We start from the raw sequence: 19080 nt of genomic DNA on the forward strand, positions 1-19080 counted from the left end.
GAGGGGGAGGGGGAGGAACTGGGGAAAATGGGAAGTGACTGCTACGGGACACATATGAGGTTTCTTTAAGGGAGTAATAAAAATGTTCTAAAATTGTTTGTGGTAACAGTTGAACATATTTGTGAATACAAAAAGAATTCAACTGTACATTTTAAATGAGTGAACTGTACAAGTGAATCATATCTCAATAAAGCTATATCTCAATAAAGCTATGAAAATTAAGAAGTACACAGTGTCCCTCTCTACCTAGCAGACGGATCAGCCTCTCTTTCTCAAGGTACTATGGGACCCTAACTTATATTCTTTCCACCTTGTGGAAAGGAGGAGTTCGCATCTGTAGCACATCTGCCCTGCCCCTAAGTATACATATGTTCTACGGATACATGACTGCAAACAGGTTCTGGGAAGCCTACCAGGCCAAAACCTTTTAGAGAAGCTCTAAAAACTGCCTCCCAGATTCTGCTGGCATCATAGCAAGCCAAAGCCACTTAGCAGCTCAAATTCTAGGGAGGGCAGGGAAGCCACAGTAAGCATAGGAAGCTGGTCTGCAGACAGAATGATGATGCAAAAAGCCAAGCACAATCCCTAAGAGACCTAGAACTCTCCTTCAGTTCCTGGGTGTTGAGGTGCGGTTATAACTTCCCATCCCAGGGCCCTGTGGAAAGTCCTTGTGTTCAAACTAAAGCTCCCTTCTGTGAGCTAACCTGAGGAATTTCTATCCCACACAACTAGGGTACTGACAAAATTACATACAGTAATAACTCATTCAGGCCTGAAGAACCACCCTCTGCGGCAAGCACTGACATTCCCATTTTACAGAGGAAGAAAGTGTGGGGAAGAGATAAAGTGGCTTAAACAGGGCTACAGAGACCTAAGAACAAACATAGGTCTGCCTGATGCCACAATCCACGATCCGGCCACATGGCTGAGATTGTACTCCTTAATCTCCCTAAGCTTATGGCTGCTCAAAACCCTCTGGTTGAAGGCTGAATGAACAAATGACTGAACGAATACTTGGAATACTATTACTTGGAAATGTTTTGTTTTGTTGTTTTACCTGCACTGCTAGAGCTGAGAGGTTTCTTCGGTTTGTTCAGAGCTGGAGCAACAAGGGAGGGAGCCACTGCAGTTTCTTGACCTTGTCTGGCAGCTACAGGGTCATAGTCTTTTCCATCATAGTTTGCATCAAAAAACTTCTTGAACCACTGAACAAATTCAAAATTGTCCTGAAACTTTCCTTTTACTAATTTGTCCACAGGAATTATCTGCAGAAAAATATCAAGACTATTTAGCCCAAAGCAAGAGGTTTCTGGCAAGCATCAAACGTGTCCATGCATCAAATCAGTATAAAGCTCTGCCAAAAGGAGAAAAAAAAATTTTAGAGGCAAGAATTTAGTGCTAAGTAAGCCCCTGAAAGTTTATAGAGCCAGTTTCAATCAGTTTGCCTTCCACAGGTACTTAGACCTGCCAACCCCTGTCAGTCCATCAAAAGGAATCAGAAATGCAAAAGAACATGTATCATATATTAGTCACATACATATATCCAAGCACATCCTAAGACATATCACTCCGCTGAAAAGAGTAAATCTCCCAGGCAACATGCATGGCCACAGTGCCCGTCACAAAGTAGGAAACCCAGAGCACAAACCAAACACAGGTTCTACAATGAACGGTGTGAAAGAAAATTCTGTCTTGCCAATCATATATCAATAAAGCTCGGGGGAAAAAAAATGAAAGAAAAAAATTGTCTTAAAAATAGATCAAGGTAATCTGTCCCACAACAGATTTCTACAAAACGGTATGTTTTCTTTCTTTTTTTTCCCCAAGATTTTATTTCTTTATCCCCCAGCACAATCAGGGGGAGCAGCAGGGAAGCAGGCTCCCGCTGAGCAGGAAGCCCAATGCGGGGCTCAATCCCAGGACGTTGGGATCATGATCTGACCCAAAGGCAGGTGCTCAACCAGCTGAGCCATCCAGGCACCCCCGGTATGTTTTTCAAGTAATTCCTCCTATTAAAACATAACCCTGTAAACTTTTTTACTGTACAAGAATACCTGTTATCAGGTATTACTTCAAACTGTTGGACTGTCGGCCAGAGTTTAACTATCTTTTAACTCCTCAAGGATTCCAGTTGCAATGGTGTTTTTATAAAAAAGAATATATGTAACACTTTCAACTATATCCACCCCTCTGAGCAAATAAATATAATTTTAAGAAATTACTTTGTATGATACTGAAACATTTATAAGCAAAATGTTATCTGGAACTCACTTCTCAATAATCCATGAGTATAGCAGGTGGGATAAAGGGACATCTGAAACAAATTGGCCATCATTTGATAATTGCTGAGGTAAAAGAGGAATCATCACACTATCTGCTCTACTTTTGTATGCTTTAGAAATTTTCCTTGTTCAAAAAAATTAAATACAATTGTATAAAAAGACAAATTACTGCACATAAGTAAGCTACACCTAGTTTAAACTATGGCTGGTACCTAAATGATATTCGTTCAATACAAATGCATATTTCATATATTGTTCAGAGACAAAACTAAAATAAAAGGCTAATTTCGTAAATATTGACCAGATACACCAGCAAGATAATTAATGTGTGACTACAAACTTTACTAAAAAATGTTTCCCCCCAAAAATGGCTTAAAAGAATAAACCATTCTGGGGCACCTAGGTGGCTCAGTCAGTTAAGCATCCAACTCTTGATTTCGACTCAGACCATGATCTCGGGGTCATGAGACTGAGCCCTACATCAGGCTCTATGCTCGGTATGGAGTCTGAGATTCTCTCTCTCCCTCTGCTCCTCCCTCCTTTCACACTCTCTCTCAATAAATAAAAGAAAAAGAATTAAAAAACAAAAGAAAAAGAATAAACCATTCTAATGGGGGGCGCTACTTAATTTTGTGTAATACATTACCTACTAAAACAGAGATATTTGTCCTAGTGAAGCCTGGTGGACTGCTTCTGATACTTTCAAATACCATTAGGGGCAAAAGGGAACTTGCCAGCACACACAAGGGATCTTCCTTATACCCTACTATAAAAAGCAAGTATTTCTAGAATCTTCTCTATTAGAACTACTTACTCTACCATATGGTATGCTTTACAGAAGTAAATCCAGAGATAAAAAGGATTAGATATCAGACTAGTAAAGATTAAATGGTATTATTTAAAGAAAAATATTTTGAGTACAGATTTACAAGCTGATTCCTCCAAACGCTAGTAACTTCAAAATAAAGGAAGAAGACAGCAAGGGAACCGGGGATAAGAGGGTACAGAGAAATGCTGCTCCTAGTAAATCTTATTTTACCTGGAGAAAAAATAATTATATAAATTGGGGGAGGGGGTAGAAAACGTCCAAAGTTACAGGCTGGCATCTACATCCTTAGTTACAGTTACTAATTAAGAAACAACCTAAATGAAAGAGTAAAATTTACTTACTTTGTCAACACCCATTCTCTTAAAACCTGCTTGTAGTATTTTGAAGTTCTGGATGTACTCATGTTCTAGCTTAGCCTGGAATTTCACTTTCTTCAAGGCAATGGAACCAGGGAACAGCATGTCCATAAACTGACAATAGGCAGCCCCTGAATGAACAACAGAAGATTAATATAACTTACATCATTAAATACTATTATTAAAGAAGCAGGATCGAGTGCCTGGGTGGCTCAGTCAGTTAAGCGTGATCACTCAGGTTGTGATCCCAGGGTCCTGGGATCGTGTCTCACGTGGACTCCCTGCTCAGCACGGAGCCTGCTTCTCCCTCTCCCTCTGCCCCTCCCCGCTTGTGATCTCTCACTCTCTCTCAAATGAATAAATAAATTCTTTTAAAAAAAAAAAAAGGCAGGATGAACTGGGGTGCCTGGGTGGCTCCACAGGTTGAGCATCTGACTCTTGATTTCAGCTCAGGTCATGATCTCAGAGCTGTGAGATCGAGCGCCCCCCCAATCCCAGGTTGGGCTCCACACTCAGTGGGGAGTCAGCCTGAGAGTCTCTCTCTCCCTCTGCTTGCTTCCCACCCCCCATGAACTCTCTAGAATAAATAAATCTTTAAAATAAATAAAGAAGCAAGATGAACTTTTTCCCAAACCTACTTAACCCACATACGATTTAAAAAGTTGTAAAGTGGATCTATATTGGGGCGCCTGGCTGGCTCAATCGGTAGAGCATGTGACTCTTGATCTTGGTGTCGTGAGTTCAAGCCCCATGTTGGGGGCAGAGTTTACTCACAATAACAACAACTTTAAAAAAAAAGTGAACCACAAAACCCAAAAACTTCATTACCACTTGACATCAGAGTCAATTTCTCAAAATCTATAACAAGACAGGTTTCACCTAAGTTCTAACATACTTGCAATCTGGAAGCCTGTGATGAGGAGAGAAGAAATATTGCTACGAAATGTTAAAACTTTTTAAGAAACAAGCATGACAATAAAATGACCATTACAAAGAAAAATGAACCTCTAGAAGAGAAAAAAGGGAAACAGAAGTGATTCCGTCTGATTTTTTGCAAGGACACAACCTCCTCCCCATTGGCAGGAGTAGGGATTTCCCAAGTATTTCAAAGATCCATCCCCTGACCTAGGTTAAATAAATGTTTTTCTAAGATGTCTGTCTCCCTGAGGTTTTACATCTCTAAATAAACTTAACCTATCATTTATTAAAAACAAAGTTAAATACAAGAAATTTTTTGTTCCTCCCCTTATTTTTTTTATTTTAAAAGCAACTATAGAAAGTTATTAACATATATTTCATCCCATTTCTTTCCAATTCCATTCCTTCCCCCACTTGCCCATTCTTTCCCATCACCACCTCCAAAAGTATTTTCTTTGTGCTTAAAATTTCCATGAATGTAATTTCCCTAATGCCTACCAAATTGCACCCTCCTAAGACAGGGTCGGCTTCAACTGTGCACTAAATGCCCTTGCAGGGCTGATGTGCCAAAGGAAACAGCCAGGGAAGGAGGCAAGAAATCCAGTGACTAAGCAAAAGGTGTTCTGCAGAATGAGACTGCCATCATATGCATATTCAACTTACTTTAAATCAGACCAATCTGGCTCTCTGCCAGTTCCGGCATAAACAGTGCAATTATCATTATTTTTGGAAAGAAGATGCAAAGAACAGAAGCACCTCAGTGACCAAAGTGACATTCTGAGTAGAAAAATAGCATCAAAAAGTGAAAGTTTTTTTCGAGGTGCCCAATTTACTTCCTTCTCCAACAAAAATATACTGAAGGAATTCTATGTACCAGGCACTGAATTAGCAATATTTACATTTTTAAAATAGGGACACAAATAGCTTCCTAAATTCTAGAGGACAATGACCCAGTTTCTTTAACAAACCCATAGCATAAAGAAGGGTAATCTGTTACATTTTATTTATTTTTATTTATTTATTTATTTATTTATTTATTTATTTATTTAATTTGTTTTATTTTATTTTATTTTTAAGTAGGCTCCACACCCGGCATGAAGCCCAACGCAGGGCTTGAACTCTCGATCCTGAGATCAAGACCTGAGCTAACATCAAGAGTTGGCCGCTTAACCAACTGAGCCACCCAGGCGCCCCTGTTATATTTTTTTTTTTTTAAAGATTTTATTTATTCGACAGAGATAGAGACAGCCAGCGAGAGAGGGAACACAAGCAGGGGGAGTGGAAGAGGAAGAAGCAGGCTCATAGCGTAGGAGCCTGATGTGGGGCTCGATCCCACAACGCCGGGATCACACCCTGAGCTGAAGGCAGACGCTCAACCGCTGTGCCACCCAGGCGCCCCGCCCCTGTTATATTTTAAAAGAGATTTTAAAGTCATAATTTACCAATTACAATGTTTGGATCCTGATGCATACAAATCAATTCAAAACGTGCAGAACTGCACACACACAAAATAATCTATTAAGCATCTATACCCACAGCACTATGTTATACATGAAAGATATTTTTCTGAAACAGCAAAATAATGTGCATTTACTAAACAGACACTATTCTCAAGCCAGCCATTGACTTCCTGCTAAAGCCAACCACAACCACTTAAAAGCAGCAGTCACCTGCTTCTCACAAAAACTTGCTTGGGGAGCCTGGGTGGCTCAGTTGGTTGGGCGTCTGCTTTGGGCTCGGGTCATGATCCTAGGGCCCTGGAATCAAGTCTCGTGGGGGCTCCCTGTTCAGTGGGGAGTCTGCTTCTCCCTCTCCCTCTACCCCTCCCCCCTGCTCATGCTCTCTCTCAAATAAAATCTTTAAAAAAGGAAAAAAAAAACTTGCTTGAAGAATTATCACAGTTATTTAATTTTAGAGCTAGAAGAATCTTTAGAGCCATTATAAATTTAAAAACAGAGGACAAGAAACTGTGGCCTAAGACCACAGAGGCCAGAGACCAAGCTTAGGACCAGACCCCAGGTATCCTGACTCCCTGCCCACTGCTCTTTTCCACAGTGTTATCAGACATCCTCTTACAACACCCTGTAGCTGAATAAAGAAGCATTTCCTGGATGGGGGGAAAAGACATACCATGCTGTAACTGGCTGAAACAGAGGGATGATACATAAAGACAAACATTAAGACATCATTAAAAATGGACAAAGCAATCAGACAATTCACAAAAGAAATATAAATGGCTAATAAACACATGGGGATTCAGCCTAAGGGAGTAATTAAAAAAGAATAGGGCAGATTCACTTACAAAACTGGCTAGCTAACTACTCACAGGAGTAAACAATGGAAGCAACCTTTATGTCCAACAGTAGAAGCAATCAATTAGCACACCAGCTGCCTGAGAGAATATTATGCAAGCATTCAAAATATATTTTTTGGGGGGGGGACTCAAGATTTAATATTGAAAGGAAAATCAAGATACAAAAACATACCTATAAAATGTCTTTATATATACAAAAACAGCCTTTCTAATACGCACACACACACATATATATACACAGAAAAACACACAATGAATCAGGTTAAACCATATGAAATTACTGTTTTGTAGATCAAAAATGACTGAAGAGTGGCCATCTCTGGAGGGTGGTAATGAATGCATTCTATTTTTTAGATATTCAATTATGTACTACACTAAATAATATTTTTATTTTTAACTTTTTATTTTAAGTAAACTCTACACCCAACATGGGGGTTGTACTCACTAAGAGTCACATCACATGCTCCACTGAGCCAGCTAGGTGCCCCAGTAAATATTACTTTTATAATGAGAACACAAAAAAAGAAGGTTAATGTTTAAAAGGAAAAAAAATCTATCAGCTCCTTTTCACAAAAGGGCTGAAAACTCCTGGCCTATAAATGTCCCAACTGGGTACAGAACAGGTTAAAAAGGAGCCTGCCTTCCAGTCTGCCTTAATAACAAAGGTTGGCAACACAAGCAGGGTCTCTCTCAGATGGCTGCTGACCCACTGATCTGTGACAGAAGAACAGGCCCACATAATCTGTGGCCTGAGGATGCAGACAGACTTAGGACAGGACCAGCTGCATGTCACTGCGTCAACTATCAAGTCTCACCGGCTGCTGTGGCCTCACCCTACCAAGTTCCATGCTGCAAGCAGAGAACACAAAACGAGGCAACCCCCCTTCCAAAACCTCACACTATCTCAAGTGCACTGGCTCTCAACCCCTTCATGTCCAAAGACCCCCGGAGAATTAGATGAAAACCGTAGCCAACATTCTACACAGAAGAGATGCTTCCCTTCCCTATAAGAAGACTCCAGGTGAAAAGCTCCCAAAGTTCTAACAGCACACAGGAAACACATTGACGACTAAATGTAAGCATGTTCAGACTTTAGGGAATAGGCGAGACTTGAGTCATCTTAAAGGATGAATAAAATTTGGAAACAGAGGGCTATGAGGAGTCATTAATGCAGACATTAAAGATCAGCCTCAAGATATTTTAACATGAGAAAAATAATCATATTTTTATTTTAAAAGCAGGAAACAAAACTGTCCAGCATACACGTGTGCTTGTTACTTAATGTAATGGTCTGTAAGAGCAACAAACTGGAAAGCAACCAAATGTCCACTGATAGGGGACTGCTGCAAGGAAATTAGAATCTACAAAGCCAAAAAAAAAAAAGAAAAAAAAAAAAAAAAGGAAAGTGGCATCTGATATACTAATATGAAATACCTTCTGGAATATATATAGTATGATTAAACATGTTACCATCTGTGTAGAAAAGGGGAAAAAAAACACAAAATATGGACAGATGTTTTTCTTGTACATATACACTCTCTCTGGAGCAGGAAACTGGGTGGCTAGCTGACAGGGTTAAGGAGGAAACTTTTCACTGTTCATCTTTTTGTTCCTTTTGAATTTTAAACCATTTTGAGACCTTCAGTTATTTCAAAATATTCAAGAAATAAGAACTATATATACAGTGTATCTCAATTATGCTTAATAATTATAGCTAAATACTGAAAGTACAGCTACAATAAGTGACCTTGGGCAAGCTGTTTAACCTCAATATGCCTCAGTTTCTCCATCTATAAAATGGGGATGATAGTTCTTACCTTCCAGATTATATATGTAAAGCACTTTGGAAAGTGCCTGGCCTATGATAAGTGCTGAATAAATAAAGCCATGATTAGGGGATAAAAATACATCTGAAAGGTAACGACTACCACTAGGCTTGTGACATTACAGCAGATTATAGTTTTCTTCTTAGTATGTTTCATAAGACCTAATAACTTGTAATTAGAAAAGTTTGTCTTTTGTTTTGTTTTAATTAAGGCAAAGAAAAACCAAGGAGGTACTTGAAGAGTCAGGCAAAAAGTTGGAAGAGATTCTTCCTTGAGCAGAGGAGTGACTCAATAAAAATGGTCTCTAAGAAAGGCTACAGACTACTGTGGCGCCAGAGTAGGGGCAGGGGAACCCGGTGGGGAGGGGGGGGGACCAGGAGGGAACGTGTGCCTGGTGAGGAGGCCACTGTGGCAACAGTGAGCAAACGGAGAAGGGGCTAGATCCAAAACACCCATCACAAGACATTCAGAACTGGGTGCATTAGTCTCTTTGGAGGCCTGCAACACTGGAAATGAATGGTGGAATCATAGGCCAAAATGGAGTGTCTGGAAAAGGGAGCTAACTTGAGGAGAAAACGAAGTGGAGGAGGCCTGGTTACACTCAGAGCAGCATGAGCAAGACTGACAAGCCATTTTAGAGAAACTCAGGGGCCCCTACAACAAGCTGAGAAATAAAGAAATCTAGCATTTGCTGGGTAGTGTCTGCATACCACGAACCTCTCTTACTCTGTGCAGCACAGAACTCTGGAGGCCAGGCTAGAGAAGAGAAGACAAGAAGAGAAGGGGGAGCTGAGAACACTCAGTGAGGGCCACTCCACAGATTCAAAGAACCATGTTGGGCCCTTGGAAATATGCAGAAGGCTTGAATATGGAATGGAACTGAGGGAACAGAGGAGTGGTTGACAAAAAGCAACCAGCATCTCCTTTCTGATACAAGCAATCCCTCATCCAAACCATTTTCAGGGATCAGGGTTTTTTCCTTGATGACTATCTTTCCAAAATACTTGATAAATGGCTCCCCAAAACAAGGAGACTATGGAATGGAAATGCATCTTGAAACAACCTATCAACTGTGACTGAAAGTTACCTTCCCCTTACCTCACAAGAGCCCAGCAAAGGCTTGTTTCACTGTTGGGTGGGGTGGGGCGGGGTGGGGTGGGGTCACAATGCTGACAAAACTCAGCCATTTCATAGGCAACCAGCACATTAACAGTGTAGGACCTCAGAGCTTTGCTCTCTCAAGAGGAAAAGCTATTCCTACCCTTCAAGGCTTGGGTTTCATAGAAAATTCTAGCCAGCCTGATCCTCTGCTCATCAGAGATAAGACTGGGAGGGACCAGGCACCAGTGTTAAAGGCTACTGGGATGCTGCTTAGGCCTCAGAAAATGCAAGGGTCTAAGGAACCTCACTTTCTCTAGGACTCCAATCCCCTGGCAGCAGGCCTTCTCCAGGGACACAGTGTCTGCAGTTCATCCTGTTTGGTCTCATACTGAAAACTGAGACCTAGTTTTCTAAACATCAATGTGAAACACGATACAACCATCTACATACTTGGAGAGAAGTCATATACAGCTCTGAGAGGAAAACTAGCTATGAATGAATAAAAGTTTGCTTACAAATCACAGTTAAGGGTCCTGCACTTCGCACTTTCTGCTGTGGAAAAGCACTTACTTTATCCAGGATGAGAAAAATGGCAGGCAGCTTGCAAAGCTGAAATTTTTCACAGGGATTTTTAATGAGACAATATCACTGTAATTAATTATATGTAATTTACATTTGTTTAGCTCTCTTCCAAATGCTTCTTTTAAAAAGATATAATATGGAAAAAAAAAAAGATAGCATGTATGCAGCAGAAAGAGTGCAAGTTCTGTGGTCACAAAGATCTGGGTTCAAAAGCAGGTTCTGTAACCCATAAGCCGTGCCCACGGGCGTCTCTTCATCTATAAGCTGAGCATATGCACACTCCCTTGAGAGATCTACACATCCAGGGTCTGGCACAGAATCAGTATCTGAGAGCTATTTTTACAGGTAGGCCTAGTCCTACTACCCCAGTTTACAAATGAGGAAGTAGAACATTAAGGGACTCGTCCAAAATCACATGGCTTGCAGACTGAAGCCTCTTCATGCCCAGTCCTGACTGCCCACAACAGCTCCCTGTCTGAATGAGATAAATCTGGAGCCCATAATGTACCACTTATCTACACATTAAAAGCTATCTAGGGACAACCGGGTGGCTCAATCGGTTAGCATCCAACTCTTGATTTTGGCTCAAGTCACGATCTCAGTATTGTGAGATGGAGCCTAGCAAGGAGTCTGCTTGAGATTCTCTCTCTCCCCCTCTCTGCTTAAGATTCTCTCTCTCCCTCTCTCTGCTCCTCCCCCACCCAAGCCCACACGCTCTCTCCCTTCCTCTCTCTAAAAATAAATACATCTTTTAAAAAAGAGAGATCCGATTTTCCAATTAAGTGAAATATATTTCAGAGTATATTTAAGGAAAGAGGTAAATTTTAGGGAGAAACTGTTGGTGAAAAAGCTGGCTCCAATGAAAACTGGGATGACCTCATCCCCACATTAGTCACAAATCATGGGGCAAACAAGTGCTTTAAGAGCCTCAAACAAATGAGGATGTGGTGATGGGACTGAGGAAACAAAACAGAAACTGGGGGGAAGGCAGTACAGATCTAAAGCTAACAACCTGTGCCTACAACTAACCTGTCCCTGCTACAACTAAAGTAACTAGTGAGAAACTAGCATGACTCATGAGCACCATCTTTTCACTATACAACTTCGCATGGAGCCTCCCCCTGACCATCTGCAAAATGGAAATTAAACCTCAGAGGATATAACAAGATGAGCAAATGAAACTAAGAGCAAGACTAGGATCCAGCTATGATATAAGAAAGTACAGAAGCTGAATTCATTTTATTTAAAAAATCATATAAATGAAAGCAGTAATTTTATTTTATTTGTTATTAATTTGAGAGAGAGAGAGCACATGCACGTGAGCACGCACAAGCAGGGGGAGGGGCAGAAGGAGACAAAGAGACATTCTCAAGCAGACGCCCCCCTGAGTTCGGAGCCTGACACAGGGCTTGTTCCCATGACCCTGAGATCCTGACATGAAACAAAATCACGAGTCAGACACACAACCGAGCCACCAGGGCACCCCAAAAGCAATAATTTTAAACCAATCCAAATGGGGGTGCCTGGCTGGCTCAGTCGGTGGAGCATGCACTCTTGATCTCAGGGTTGCAAGTCTGAGCCCCACGCTGGATGTAGAGATCAATTAAAAATAAAATCATAAATAAAAATCATTCATAAACAAATAAATCCAAATGGCACCAGTAAAGGAAAAGTGTGGAGAGCAAGTAGTGCACGGGGATTGAATAATATCAGCTCTTGATATGAACAAAGGTTCAAGTCTCAATTCTGTTCTTTGTTGTATAAGCCCAGGACTTGTTACTCAGTTTCTCTAAGTCCATTTCCTCATTTGTAAACTGGGGTTAATAAACATCTCTACTTCATGGGAAGTATAGTAAGAATTGCATGAAGAAATATTGGAAAAGCATTTACATGACCCTGGCATGTTAAGTGTTTAGTTAAATGACCATTGTTGTTACAACCAGGAATAATTCTAATTCTCTCTCACAAATAGGGTAAGAATTGAAGTAGCAGCAAGATGTACATCTCATTCCTCTGGCATATTCTTAACACCACCTCTATCTGTGGTAGACCCAGTCTGGTAATTCCAACACAATCCTTATCATGTGAGGAGAATCAGGCAGTCAGCAGAACCCCCAAAGGTGAGACAGGAAGTCTTTAGAGGAAGTAGAAACCAATAACATCTTCACAAAAAATAATTACCAAGAACTTAGAATCCATACCCTTTGATCGAGTAATTCCATTTCTAGAAATCACTACGGAAAAATCAGAAACCACCTAAATGTTCCCAAATCAGGAAGATATTAAACAACTCCAGCATATCCACAGAAATAGCACGCAGCCATTAAAAATAAGTTATTTTTATGATAATGAATGACACTCAATATCCACAATATAGTTAACTGAGAAAAGCTGGGATATAAACAAATACATATGTGCACAGAAAAGTGAAAGAAAACATCCCAACAGCGGCTTTCCCTGAATAATGGAACTACCGGCATTTTTTATTTTCTTCTTTCTAGTTTTTTAAATGTCAATTAGTGTACACAGAAAAACAAACAAACAAACCATGTTTCTATTCTTGTTCTAAATCATTACTTCTCTGTAAAATCCTTATTAAACAACAGTTCGATAAAATTGTGGCTGGAATGGCATTTGCCTGACTTTGCTACTTGGGAATAAGATATGCCACTGATAAAGCTAATATAAAACTAGAACAGTTACAATTGCCATCTTCAAAGAAAACATTTCAAATCTGTATGCACAAGAGTGCAGATGGAGAAGCTGGGCTAAGTGGCAGGCCTCAGAAAGTAAAGATGGTGGCACAGAAGCACATCCACTCTCAGCATAGTTCCTTCCAGAAATGGAACTGGGGTGGGGCTGAAAGGAATAAACAGGACAGCCCTGACACACAACCTAAACCCGTGGCCTCTGCAATCAGATACAGGCCTGTACATTCCTGAAGGACCTGAAGGCTTTCCTGGAAAAATGGTCTACTGGATTTCTCTTACCTGAGCACAACTGTTCGATCTTTGTCAGACTCAGCTGCAGAGACTCATTGATCCAGGCCAGCATGTCATGTCGACTTAGGTTATCACTGGTGACTGATGTTGAATATACGTTTACTGCCATCTTCTACAATACGTGAGGAAAAGAGAAGGGCTTACGTTATTAAGCATGCAAGGGAGAGCAAGCATTTCCTGAAGAGTCAGTCACCCAGAGCAGATCTGTAGCAGACTCAATTTTCAAGCCTCGCCTTCTTGCCCAAGAGGCCAAATCAGACACTAGGATTCCAGTCAGGAACTTGGACTGCCACACGTAAGCATAACCCTAAATGAACTGTCCAACCACCGCCAGCCTAAAAGTTAGGCCCCATTCTAATGTGATTAGTATTAAATTTTAAGGAACCAGAGACACTAAGTAAAGAGATGATTAAATGCTATATCAAGGGGACGCCTGGGTGGCTCAGTCAGTTAGGCGACTATCTTCAGCTCAGGTTATGATTCCAGAGTCCTGGGATGAAGGCCCACATTGGGCTCCTTGCTCAGCAGAGAGTCTGCTGCTCCCTCTGCCCTACCCCCTGCTCATGCTCTCTCTCTCTCATAAATAAAATCTTTAAAAAAAAAATAAAAATAAATGCTCTATGAAGGAGGCTGATGCACAAACAACGTTCTCTTTCAGAAAACTTATCCATTAATGTCAAAATGTTCACAGCAGTTTCCTTCAGATGGTGGGCCTTTATTAATTCCTTTTTATAGTTAACATTTTCCAACTTTTCTTTAAAGACTATACCCACTTTTTTTTTTTTAAAGATTTTATTTATTTATGTGACAGAGAGCCAGCGAGAGAGGGAACACAGCAGGGGAGTGGGAGAGGAAGAAGCAGGCTCCCAGCGGAGAAGCCCGATATGGGACTCGATCCCGAACGCCGGGATCACGCCCTGAGCCGAAGGCAGACGCTTAACGACTGCACCACCCAGGCGCCCCTATACCCACTTTTTATAATCAAAATAGTAAATAAACTTTTCAAGAACCTATGTACTACAAACATGGTGGGAAATGACCTTACAGTGAAGGGTCCTTGGTACTAATACTGTCCTGAAGCACCTGGGGACAGGAAGACATCTGAGAAGCTTCACAGATACTTGTCATTTACCCTGACAACTTCCTACAAGGCTCACCTCATTCTCCTCATTTTACAGATGAGGAAAGAGAGGCTCAACTCAGAAGCCCCAGGAATGGGCAGCCAAACCCGCGCAGCCCTGCCAGCCACATTCTTTCCCTGCCACTAGAAAATGCTGCCCCTCATTGTTCTGCTAGGCTTTCAAATTCAAAACAACAAACACACAGAAACACAGTAACTTAAAATGCTGTTAAATATGGATGCCATCATCATCCTCATTCAGTCAACAAATGTTTACCAAGCACCGTTCTAGGGCCAAGAAAACGGATAAGCAAGAGAGCCAAGTTGCCAGTCCACAGATGGTTCATGTTCTAGTAGTGGAAGTCTGACACGGACCAAATACACAAACAAATGTCATCTCCTGTAGACCATTTAGGAAATGGAAGTGGTGGGGAATGTGGTCAGGGAAAGTCTCTCTGAGTTGGCTGAGTTTGACCTTGACAATCAGAAGGTAGCAGCCACACGGAGATGTGAAAGGTGGCTGTAACCCAATAGGCAAGAGGGAGAACAGGAACAGAAGTGGGAAAAGAAGGGGTGCCTGGGTGGCACAGCGGTTAAGCATCTGCCTTCGGCTCAGGGCGTGATCCCAGCATTCTGGGATCGAGCCCCACATCAGGCTCCTCCGCTAGGAGCCTGCTTCTTCCCACTCCCCCTGCTTGTGTTCCCTCTCTCGCTGGCTGTCTCTATCTCTGTCGAATAAATAAATAAAATCTTTAAACAAACAAACAAACAAAAAAAAGTGGGAAAAGAAGTAACGGAGCCAGATGTTAGGACTCAGCAGGCCATGGTAAGGAGTTTCGATTTTATTCTGTAATTGTTAAGGAATCCACTGGGGGATTTAAACAGGGTAGAATCACACCCTCCTTTAAGTTGGTGAAGGGGTTCAGGACACCCCCCCCCCGAATGTGCCACTTTGGCAAGTGGATCATTTTGAACTGAAGGCACTTGAGACCCTGCTGAGCCGAAAAACTTCTGTCCCTCCTGCAACCACAGAGAAGAATCTAAACTGGGGGTCTTTCCCAGAATAAGGGGTATTAGCAGAGAGAAATTTTTATCTGAGTGACCCATCCATATGGTAAGGCAAACATCTAATTGCCAAACACCTGCTCTTATCACCCTCTGAAATGCATTCCTTTCCTCTGAAATCCCAAACCCCTTACCTGCTTCTCCTGAGAGTAACATACAGACCTCATTTTGCCTGTCTCTGGCATCCCCATCTATGCGGATTCCCCATACATACACCTATTAATTTTAACTTTTTCCTGTTCATCTGTCTCATGTCAATTTGATTCTCAGTCCAGCTAGAAGAATCTCGGAGCGGAGAGGAATTCTTGCTCCCCAACATATGAAAAAGATCACCCCGACTGCTGATAGACTGCTGGTCCCCCCACAGTGGGAAAGGAAAACTCAAGCAAGGAGGGAAGGGCAGGTTGATCCAGACCTAATGAAATTCCTGGTCAATTATCATGAGGACACACAACTAAGTATAAAGCACCAGATTTCATAGTGACCTTGACACCTATAATTTCCCTCATTTCCTGAGACACCAATATTAGCAATGGGGGGTAATAAAGGGGCGCCTGGGTGGCTCAGTTGTTAAGCGTCTGCCTTCGGCTCAGGGCGTGATCCCAGCGTTCTGGGATCGAGCCCCACATCAAGGCTCCTCGGCTGGGAGCCTGCTTCTTCCTCTCCCACTCCCCCTGCTTGTGTTCCCTCTCTCGCTGGCTGTCTCTATCTCTGTCAAATAAATAAATAAATAAATAAAATCTTTAAAAAAAAAAATGGGGGTAATAAAAACTCAGAGCAAACTTGGAACCATCATGAGAGCCCATGCTCTCTTGTGACACTTCCTTCCATCCACCTAGTGCCTAGTATATGAGTTGGTCTTCCCACACTAGTCTGCTGCAAGCCTCATGAGTCATAGAGCTACAGAATGTGAGGGCTGGAAGAGAGAGAGAGCTATCCAACCAATCCCCCTTTTATAAGCGGGCTGACTGAGAGCTGGCAGGATAAATAACTTATCAGGTCTGTGCCCTTGTATCCCACATTCGCCCATCCTCCACAGCACTTGGCACAGTGCCTTGCACACTGTGAGCACTCATTAAATGCTATTTGTTTTCAGGTTGGCAGGACAGTGTCAAATACAGAAAACTGTAGCTATATAGACTTTTTTCAGAAAGTAAACCATCAACATTCTTACATTTTAAAACTCAGATAATAAAACCATTTTATACAAGAAGCCAACACAATTTAGTTCCTGACTCCACTGGGAAATTAATTCCTGTTCCCACAGCACTTCATTCAAACCTCTACGATAGGCATTATCACAATGGATTGTCATTATCTCTCATTTCTGAATCATTCCCAGACCAGATTTGCGCCAGGAAGCAATTTGCTCTATGAAAAGACCTGAGGATTTCAAGTCAAGATGATCTGGGTTTGAGTGTGAGGCTATCACTCTTTTGCTGTATGACCCTGGGCAAGTTACTTAACTTCAATACACCTCAGTTATCTTATGAGTTAATGCCACCTATCTAAAAATCATGAGGTGAGGTTTAAATGAGATAAAGTACATAAAATACTTGGCACGGTATCTGACACATAACAGGTATTAAACAAACAAGATCCAGGGCAGGGAGGGACCTAGTCCCACTCATCCTCCTACCTCCAGTGCCAAACACAGGGCCCAAGACCTGCCATCATCTCCCATCCGAATCCACTGCAGCAGCCTTCAAATTAGTCTCACTGCTTTAATCTGTTCTTACATAGCAACCACAACAAATTTTCTGAATCACAAATCAGATCAAGTGTCTCCCCTATTTAAAATCTCTGAATGAATGAATGAAATGCATATTGTGTGCAACATACTATTACCAGGTACCAAGGAGAGACACATCTAAACAAAAAACACAGTCCCAGGCTAGGCACTTGTAATCTATTTTGGTGACATTCATACATACACTGGGTATTGTATGGGTCATGCTACCATAAAATGTAAGCAGCTGGTTGAGCCACGTGTGTCTCCTGACCACACCCCAGCTCAGAAAACGTTAATGGCCTTTCATCATCAAATAATTTAAAACTCTTTCATTAGCAGTACATTAATACCTGGCCCCATGTGCTCCGCAAACTCTGCAGCACTAAATACATTGGGTTAGGCACCCTGTGGATATGCAATAAACATCCACTGACTCAACCAATTAATTGGCTCTTCCAGGCAGTCAAAACAGAGTCTAGTTCTCAGGGCTATGGCTACAGCTACAGCTAGCTACAGCTTACTCTTCCTCCATAAGGATTCCATTGCTTGGCCTCAAAGGAAAACCCCACGACCACTGTGCAAGCCTCACCTTTAAAAGGCTCAGTGATCCAGGTTTCAACTGCCTTGAAAAAGCTCTCTTACCTCCCCAGGCTCTCCTCCTTCAACAGTTCTCCTAGCACGTTCTCAAACCCATTCTGATTGGATGCTGGCTGAGGGGCACCCTATTACTTTCAAGGCACCATATTGAGCCCTACGGAAAGAAAGGGAGGGAGACACCACCAGAAAACAGCCATGTGACCCTGAGTAAACACCTCGCCTTTCTGGATCACAAATGGCTCACCTGTAAAAGATGAACAACATATTCTGCACAAGGTGGTGGTGAGGATTAAATGAGAATATAAGTGAAAACACTTCCGTGAAAAGCACATCATGTCTTAAGCTTCTCCTTGTGCCAGAAACTGTTCTAGGCACTTTGACACACCAGCACCAAGGGCACACTGGAATGAAACACACTAGCTCTCAGGGAGGCAGGATAATACAGAGGTTAAAAGCCTGGACTCATGATCACCGATGTGGTTTCAGCCAACTGCTGGACAGCATAAAGAAAATCGCCTGACCTCTCAGAGTCTCAGTCCCTCATTTGTAAAATGAAGACAGGATCTCTTAGCGATAGTGTGATATTAAATGATACAGTGCCACATCAAGTACCTAACACAATGCCTGCCACATAACAAGTGCCCAATTAGCAAGGAGCTGCTATTATTATCTTACAGCTCCACAAAAGGGGAGTGAATGCCACATCTGGTGTACCTTCCCTTCAGTGGGCCTCAGGATCCTCATCCTCAAAATGGGGGAGAGGCCAAACTCTGTCCTGAAGCACCTCAGGGCAGTTGTGAAGCAGGGACTGGAAAAGCACTGTTCATATCACTCTGTTATATTGTCTTCATAGTAATTATATGAAATTATCTTGTCCATGTATTCATTTTCTTAGTTCCTATCTGTCTCCCCACCACAATGCAGACGCCTGGAGAGCAGGCCTTTGCTCAGCACAGCGCCCAGCATTTAGGCGCTCATCAAATACTCAGCGAATTAAGGAAGGAGATCATTGAGCTGGCTTACTTTTTGCCACGTGCTGTGATAAGAGCTTTCCGCAGTCTTACCGTCGTCCCCGTTTTACAGATGCGGAAACTGAGGCCGAGAGGTTCAAGCACCAGCCCAAGGTCGCACAGCAGGGAATGGAACCCAGGTCTGAATTCAAAACCGAACTCTTCACCATCAGGCTACACCGCCTCCTACAGTGGGAGTCCCCAGAGCTCCCAGCAAGACTCACTTCAACCACACACCCCCTACCAGGGCCCAACTAACCCGGAACCTCTCACTAGCGCTGAGTCCCACATCTAGGCCGCGGCCCAGAAGTCCCCAAGCCGCCGAGGGGCAGCCCCCACTTCCGGC

The 19080-nt window shown here is 42.1% G+C and overlaps 1 protein-coding gene across 2 annotated transcripts in view; it reads right to left on the reverse strand.

Moving 5' to 3' along the window:
* Positions 1-19035, reverse strand: part of MAPRE1 (microtubule associated protein RP/EB family member 1) — a 28889-nt gene extending 9854 nt beyond the window's left edge. Inside the window, exons 1-4 of one of the 2 annotated variants that reach the window (XM_034640126.1) lie at positions 18789-19035; positions 13199-13322; positions 3453-3598; positions 1058-1265 (exon numbers count right to left, since the gene is read on the reverse strand). In XM_034640126.1, the coding sequence (XP_034496017.1) occupies positions 1058-1265; positions 3453-3598; positions 13199-13319 (475 nt within the window). In that variant the 5' untranslated portion in view covers positions 13320-13322; positions 18789-19035. Of the gene's footprint in view, positions 1-1057; positions 1266-3452; positions 3599-13198; positions 13323-18747 lie in introns of both variants that reach the window. The other variant, XM_002918268.4, reaches the window with a different exon arrangement.
* Positions 19036-19080: the final 45 nt, after the last annotated feature.

Source organism: Ailuropoda melanoleuca, chromosome 13, assembly GCF_002007445.2.
Source record: "Ailuropoda melanoleuca isolate Jingjing chromosome 13, ASM200744v2, whole genome shotgun sequence".
NCBI classification, from domain to species: Eukaryota; Metazoa; Chordata; class Mammalia; order Carnivora; family Ursidae; genus Ailuropoda; species Ailuropoda melanoleuca.